The sequence below is a fragment of the Myotis davidii genome, unplaced genomic scaffold (assembly GCF_000327345.1).
Source record: "Myotis davidii unplaced genomic scaffold, ASM32734v1 scaffold147, whole genome shotgun sequence".
Classification (NCBI taxonomy): Eukaryota; Metazoa; Chordata; class Mammalia; order Chiroptera; family Vespertilionidae; genus Myotis; species Myotis davidii.
Window position 1 is genome coordinate 5,599,305 of NW_006383010.1, and position 8,310 is coordinate 5,607,614.

Sequence of the window (8,310 nt, forward strand, 5' to 3'; positions counted from 1 at the left end):
AAGCCGTTGGAGCCTCCGGGCCTGTCTGACCTCCTTAGAGTCCATTCCCTTTGTAACATCACAGTGAGCACCTTTTGCCCTTTCCTGTTGGTCCTCTGGGCCTCCTTCCTTTTTTAGGCATTCGTTCTTCCAGCGGCCTTCACCCTTGTAGTTTGCACATTGATCTGTGCCTAACAGGTTTCTTCTTTTTCCCCCCTTTCCTCTTGGCCCTCCGGCCTTGGGCCTTTGGTTTCCAGCCATCTGGGCCTTTTTACTTTCCCTGTTTTAATAGTCTTAAAAGGCCATGTCAACTAGTTGAGAAGGATTCATCCCCAAATGCCCCTTCAACTTTCTGTAGCTTTTTCCTGGTATCTGGAGCACTTTGGCTAATAAAAGCCCAGTTTACAATGCAAACGTTCTTTGGTTGGGGAGGGAGGAGTCTGTGTCTGTATTTCCAGTAGGCCTGATAGAGTCCTTCCTGAAGAGCAGAAGGACCCTCGTCCATTTTTTGTTGGCCTGCTTGTACCATATTCAAGCTCTTCTGTTTGGGGACCCCTTCCCTGAGCCCGCCTACAATGCGTCTCCGATGATGCTCGAGCCGGGCAACCCCGTCATTAGGGTCCCAGTTGGGTTTGAATGGGATAGCTCCTGCCAGCTCTGGAGCATGGGCCGGATCTTCTGACGGAGCCGGCGTGCTTCCTCTCTAGCTCTGTCATAAACTATCCCCTCCTATTCCCAGTTAAAAGGACGTTAACAGAGCCTGGATATCAGCCCAACTGGCAGTATGCGTAGCAAAGTAGAAACTGTCGGGTGCGTAACTTTGGTGGGATCCTCCTGATAAGAGGGATTGGAATTCTTTCAGTGAAGCAAATTCAAGGTAGAGAAGGGGTGTGGGCCCAGCAGAGCCTTGTGGGTTGTCCAGCTTCAGTGGCTCCTGATGGCAAAGTGGAAATTGCCCTGCGAGGAGGTAGCTTTATCCTCTCCAAATTGAGTGCCTTGTTTCGTCCTCGAGGGAGATGGGGCAACCGTCTCAAGACTGTTTTCTCTAAGAGTCCAGGGTAGGGGGGAAGCTCTTAGGTTCTTGGAGGACTCGGAGAGGGTGCCTTAATAGTAGACCACAAGGCAGCCTCTTGCTCATCCCTATCCTTCCATTCCTGATCCTTAGTTTCTGGTACTACCAATACCACATCCTCTCTCCAAAATACTAACTTAGTCCCTATTCATTTTCATCAAAATCAGAATTATGCAGTGACATAAAGGCCTTTACATATGGCATCTCTCCCCACTTTCCTGATCTTTTTTTTAAAATATATTTTATTGATTTTTTTACAGAGAAGAAGGGAGAGGGATAGAGAGTTAGAAACATCGATGAGAGAGAAACATCGATCAGCTGCCTCCTGCACACTCCCCACTGGGAATGTGCCCACAACCAAGATACATGCCCTTGACCGGAATCGAACCTGGGACCCTTGAGTCCGCAGGCTGACGCTCTATCCACTGAGCCAAACCGGTTAGGGCTACTTTCACGATCTTTGACAAAACAATTCCAGCTGTAATATGGTATAATAATTCAAAGACCCATTCAACGGCCACCTCTCTCCAGAATCTAAATTATGCATAGGCCAAGCGTATTCCAGTAAAATACCATTTTCCTTTGTGTCATAGGTGCATATGCATAGGTAGCCCATTCTGTCAGGATTGGTCCTAGTGGGCTGCCTTTGGGACTGAACCACTGCACCCATTTGCCAAGCAAATTAAACCAAACAAACAGTAAAGAAAAGACATCAACAAATAACAAAAATACTTCTCTACACTACACATGACAGATGAAGGCTTTCCCTCTTGTCTGTACAGCCAGACAGGGTGCCCTGTAACCCGGTGCCATTCAGGCTCAAGGAGAAACCAACAGCTGTGTCTCTATGACCACCCGGAGCCCGTCGGGTGCAGAAAACAGGCAAGGACCATGGAAGCCGCTTGCAACCAGGAGCTGATCAGGCTCGATCCAGCTGGGAGGCAACAGATGCCTCCCCTGAAAACACAGGGGGTTGAGCTGAAGGTGGAAAATTCCTGGCAGCGCCGAGAATAAAGGAAAAGCCTTGGTTTTAGCCCACAAACCCCTGGGCTGGCAGCCAGTGGGACCTCTGGTACTTACCCAAGAAAACGTCCTGCTCGCAGTCCCAGCGGATTTTGAAACTGGACACTAAAGGGAGTCCAGGGGCTGGCTGTCCCTACAGGGCCAATAAGCAGAGGCAGGGTTGAGTCTTTTATATTCATGTATTCAGTTTGCCGGCCATCGGAGAGAGCAGCAGGTATGATACCTTGAAAAACTGCTCTAACATCTGCCAGTCGCCCGAATATAAGGAGTAGGGGGAAAGGAGGCTACGTGCAGCTGAGGAATGCAGCAGGGAGGGGAAGAGGGTATGTGCTTAGCGCATCTTTCCCAGGATCTTCAAGTAGGATGTCACAACAGCCATCCTGTTCCTGGAATTGGGAAAAGGACAGCGTTCCGGAGACAAACTCCCAGAGGGCTCAGCATCTGGCCCAGTGACCAGGTCAACATATAATCTTGGGAAGAACAGACATGATTTAGAATAGCTGTGAAATTACTAGTGCCCACCCTGTTCCCTCTGTGCCCCATCAAGAACTCTCTAGTCCAAAAAGATGTAGCTGATTGTAAAATTAGTGAAGTATTAACGCATAGCCTGGGGTGGGGGTGGGCTGGAGGGGGTCACTGGGGAAAAAGGGGGACATATATAATACTTTCAACAATAAAGAATTAGTTTTTTAAGTATTATACTCTATTTTCTGTTAAACAAGTTTGGTATTGCTGTTCTCTAGCATTTTTTCCCCCTGAAATAATGATGTTTGGCTATATGCATTGGCAATAACTGTCTATGTGGAAAAGGGAGAAAATAAACAAAACAATGTGTTTCATTTTCTTATTTCCAAGTGTGAAAACCAGTCCCTATTGAAATGTCCTGAAACAGTGCTGCTGATCATCAAAATATATGCCCTAGATATGAGTGAGGACAGTGAAATGAGGACATTTAAATCAATGTAAAGTGGAAAAATTCAGAAGATTAAAAAGCAGCATATCTCAGGCCACATGGAACTAATTTTTGATGTCTCTTTCCTAGAAGGAATAATTTTTGGAAGTGGGCAGTAAGGTTCATCTCGAGCATTTAAAAAAAACTTTATTTTCAAGTACAGTTACATTCAATATTATCTTGTGTTAGCTTCAGGTGTGAAGCATGGTGGTTAGATAATCATATACTTTACAAAGTGTCCCCCCAATATTTCCAGTACCCACCTGGCACCATACATAGTAATTACAATATTATTGACTAGTCAGCTTGTTTCGGTAAGCCAGTGTATCAGAACAAGATTAGTACATCCTTTTGGATACAGAAATCAGTTCTGCTTAGCTCCTAAGCAAAGAGCTGATCTTTGATCTGTATATCTAAGTGACTTCAACTCATACAAAAATCTTGATGAGAGAGAAATATTTTTGTTAGGAGTAATATATGACTCGATTTTGCAAAGACCCATCTACTGTTTTACCAGAAAAAGAACAGTTTCAAATCTGAGGATAGAAAATAAAATGTGTTCACTGAATATAGTTCCTTTTTACGAGTCTCCAATTTTGTTTGATTTATGGTTTTGTTTTTTTAAAAGAAGTAAACATAAAAAGATAGCTAAATTAGAGGTGGGAAACATATTCATCCACGATTTTCCCCCCCAGCTTTCCTTTCTTCTAGGTTATAATTTCATTTATTAGCCAGTGAAAGTGTAAGGACTTAGCTGCTCAGTGTTCCATGAATAACAGCCTAGTTGAAATATTTTGTTAGAATATGAGACCTTTATCTCAAAAGCTGAATTCGTTATATACCTTACCATGCTTAGTTCTCATCAGGGAGCCTCTCCAGACTGTTAAATGGATTTGTCCAATATCACAGAGCAAAGCAGCAGGAAATCAAACCTTAGTTCTTGTTTTATCCTACAGTTGTTTTTCTCCCCAAACATTTCCTTATCCATGTCCAACATCAAATGGTACGGATGCTCACGAGAGCACAGGAAATAGACATTCGTAAGAGACAGCTGACTGTGCCTGAGTCATACATCTGTGACTCAGGAGCGCGGAATTGAAAACATCAAATATGCTAACTAATGTATCAGCTATTAGTAATCATAATGATAACTCCATATTGTCCGTATGCATTTTCTATCTCAGGAACTATAGCTCTTCCTTCATTACACTATCATAGGTATCAAGGAAAAGAATTATTAGCCCTAAACCTGCTTGACCCTGCCAAATCTTTATACTCAGCATGTGAGCCGATTATAAAGGTGTTTGTTTTTTTTTATAGATGTGCTTGCCTATCAGCCCATTGAAAACCAGAAACACTTTAGAAATGTAACACTGCAAATGTGGCAATATATTTGGGTAATTGTACATCTTGACAAAAAATACTCACCATAGCCTATAGAATAATCTAGTTTTTTCTCAGGTCTAGAGCACTTTCCATTAATTTTCTGAGACATTAGTATTAAGGATATAAAATTGAGAAAAAGCCACGAGTCTCTCTGTAAGAATTTTTAATTGTTTAGGAATGGAAAAATATAACCGGAACACGTAGTTAACAATTACATAAATGTTTTCTATATCAATTAGTTTCTCAAATCCCAACAGCATGAAATTAATATAATTCCTCCTAACAAATCATTCTCCAATGTTTTTCCACTTATTTTTTTCCTAGATTGAAAAAGAAAAAACAGGCCAAACAAAATGCAGAGACAGCCTCAACGTTGGCTACAAGAACTCATACTGGGAAAGAAGATGCTAAGACAGCCATTTTAGAGCAAGACAAGTGCAGCATTGCTGTGGAAGAGGAATATATCACTGATGAGAAAAAGAAGAGAAAAAATAATCAGTTGAAAGAGCTCAGACGTACAGAACTAAAGAGGTATTATAGTACTGGTGAGTATTGGTGGCAAAATTGCAGAATTTTCATTTTAAAAATATGTAGTAATTTTAAAGACTAATTTGTAAGTGATTATAATAATAGTAACAGTTTATTGAACAGCTACTATGTGCTAATGGCCCTTGCTTTCTATACGTAACCTTTTGTAAAGGGATGAGAATGAAATAACGGTTCTGTGTCTCCTTCAACTTTGTGTTCCCATCATCTAGCTCAGTGCCTAGCAGATAGTGTGTGCTGATAAACATTTGTCGAATGAATGGTCACTTCCCCTGTATGAGAAATATTTTTCATAATAATCACAGAATATGAAAAATAGCCATAAAAGTGTTGGTAGAAATGGGTGCACCTTTGGCATCAGCTAAGCAGCAGAAAAATAGATGGAGACATGGCCTAGCATCTGTCAGTTTAAAGAAAAAAATTGGGAGTTTTAGTTAAGGGGAATCACAGTGTTCAACAATTTCTCAGAATAGCCATTGCATCTGAAACTGCCTTAGGAAAAGTGGCATACCCAGCCTGATGAAAGTGATAACCCTGCTTTACTTGGATCATCCTTCTCACACCTGCTGCTCCTGTTACTTGCAGGCCTGGAGTATGTTTAAAAGAGAATGCAAAGAAAGAACCCTGAGTCCAAACCTGTGTGGCCTACAAATTGCAGTACTCAAGGTTGCTAGCTGGAGAGAAGACGGGGGTCACTGAGAGCCTGTTGCAGTATAGTTCGGGAAACATGGTCTTAGAGCAGAGACTTATTCCAAAGGGCCTCAAAGTGGGGTCATGGTTAATGCCAACGTGACCAGGAGACAGTTCTTGTCTCCATGCGTAATACAACTTTCTAATGGTGCTCATCAAAGATAAAATGGGCCCCCATTGGGGTGGTAGTAAGTAAGGCTGCGCTATCATCGCTCCAACAGAGGCAGATGAGTTTCTATAGCAGAAAGCGTGTGGTTTCCAGCATTCCAGTCGGCTGATGTGAGATTATATCATGTATTACACAGCTTACAGGATGCTTTTCATCTCAAGCCTTTCAGGACATTATAGAAAACTATAATTGCCAACCTACTGAAAGACACGTCTGTGTGATCAGTAAATGTCCTCTTAAAATATGATTTACATATTGGACATTTGCGGTGTTTATAATTGTGCAGTTTAAAATACAGGGGTGGACAAAAGTAGGTTTATAGTTGTGTATGATTTACACATTGGACATTTGTGGTGTTTATAATTGTGCAGTTTAAAATAGTAAAAAGTAGACAAAAGTAGGTTTATAGTTGTTCATTTGGAAAATAATGCAACAACTAATAAATAACAGTACAAGAACAAACTGTGTTTTGAGTACTTACAACTGTTAACCTGCTTTTGCTCACTCTGTACGATCCTTTTCCATCCTTACTTTAAATGCTGTTGCTTAAAGGTAAAGTGGAGACATCCAGCTCTGTAGGGTTTTTCTGAAGGAGGCTGAAAGTCCTAGCCATTGAGCTTTCTTTTTAGTGATGATACTAGTCTACCTGTGGATGCTGCATTAGATAGCTTTTCAATGCGGTGCCTTCTGTTGCATGTGTAACTCTATGAGTCTGAAACAGTATCCTTCACCCTCCCCAACTAATTCCACTTCACTTCACAAAATCAGCGCAGTCATCATTTCTTCCGGGAAGTCCTCCCTGATCCTGTTCAGGTTAGACTTCCCTTCTGTGGATTTATTTATCTGCTTCCCTATTTAGAGGCAGCCATGACTCGGACCCTGTACTTTTTGCTTTGTGCAGTATCTAAGGCAGCGGTTCTCAACCTGTGGGTGGTGACCCCTTTGGAGGTCGAACGACCCTTTCACAGGGGTCACCTAAAACCATCGAAAAACACATATATAATTACATATTGTTTTGTGATTAATCACTATGCTTTAATTATGTTCAATTTGTAACAATGAAATTGGGGGTCACCACAACATGAGGAACTGTATTAAAGGGTCGCGGCATTAGGAAGATTGAGAACCACTAAGGCATCATAGGTGATCTTTAAATGTGCTTGAGTGAGTGGGTGAATTAATCTGTAGATGAATGAATACTCTTTTTGATTTGAGTTTCGATGAAAACTCTGGAGGGATATAGATCCAGACAATATATTCAATATGATAGTTGGGTCAGAATTATTCTGTGATTTTTTTTGGTAGCAAGAAGTAGAGATGCCATCGTAGTTTTCATCTGTTCCCAGGAATGGCAGTGGTAACAGTGCTTGGAGGCTGGGCATTTCCAGAGGAGAATCCAGTGCTTAGAGGAAACTACTAGGTGGGCCTTTGAATTCCAGGCTTCCTGTTCCTGTTCATATCTGACTAGCTGACAAACCCTTCTTGGCAGGTTTGTTTGCTCTCACAGGCCTGACCTGCATGTTCCCTAGATCCCTATCCCAGGATGTGGTTCTGTGCCACTAGGTGGAGCGTGAGGCTGCAAGTGAGTGGTGATCCCAGTTCCAGGTCACTGCTTTCAGTGGCTCTAGTCTGAGGAGAAGTCACTAAAATGGGAGGGTCTTATCTGCCACATTAAGGATTTGGACTTTATCCCTTGGGAGAACTCCATCAACTCTTTGTTTTGAGATGACACATCTCAGGGTAATGGTGGAGGTGAGCTGACCAGGCGGTGGGAGACTGGGTCAGATAAGATAGGCACCCTGAAGAGAGATTTTGCTCTTAGAAGCAGCAGTATTTGGTTATTAATATAGTGTGTGAGAGAGTAAGAGAACAGTCAAGAATTTTGAAACTAGAAAACTCAGGAAGGAGGAAAAGAAGATAATAAATGGAAGCGTACTTTGACAAAATAATTGAAAGGGTTCAAACCCCAGCAGGTCCAGGGGTCCCCAAAGGTGTAGATGGAGTCAGCGAAGAAAGAATGACATAGAGACAGTGTTCAGTTGATCAGCAGCCTTGCCAGGATCTCTAGCCACAATCTCCAGCCAAGTTGTGTGTCCATGTTCTCTTGCTAGGTTCTCCAGGTTCTCCAGCCACGTTCTGTAGCCATGTTCTCTTGCTAGGTTCTCCAGCCAGGTTCGGTTTAGGTTCTCCAGCCAGGTTCGGTCGCCAGGTTCTGTAGCCGGGTTCTTCAGCCAGGTTCTGTCAAGGTTCTCCAACCAAGTTCTGCAGCCAGGTTCTGTCCAGGATCTTTTGCCATGTTCTCTCCAGCGAAGTTCTTCTGTCTCTAGGTTCTGTGTAGGGTCTGTCTTCTAAGTTCTGTCTCTCGGATCTTCATCTAAGGTCTGTGTCCTGTTGTCTTGTTACATCTGTATTTATACCAGTTGATTCCAATCCTATCAATCTCTATTCCAAAGGTTAGGGTGTTTCTTATCTCCATTCCAGGGAGTAAAGATT

General features: G+C 42.4%; 1 protein-coding gene across 6 annotated transcripts in view; it reads left to right on the forward strand.

Moving 5' to 3' along the window:
• NCOA7 (nuclear receptor coactivator 7) overlaps nt 1-8,310 on the forward strand; it is a 119,947-nt gene that overhangs the window by 61,336 nt on the left and 50,301 nt on the right. For all 6 annotated transcript variants that reach the window (XM_015557821.1, XM_006778449.2, XM_006778450.2 and 3 more), the window contains exon 3: nt 4,737-4,957. In XM_015557821.1, coding sequence (XP_015413307.1) covers nt 4,737-4,957 — 221 coding nt within the window. The remainder of the gene's footprint in view (nt 1-4,736; nt 4,958-8,310) is intronic.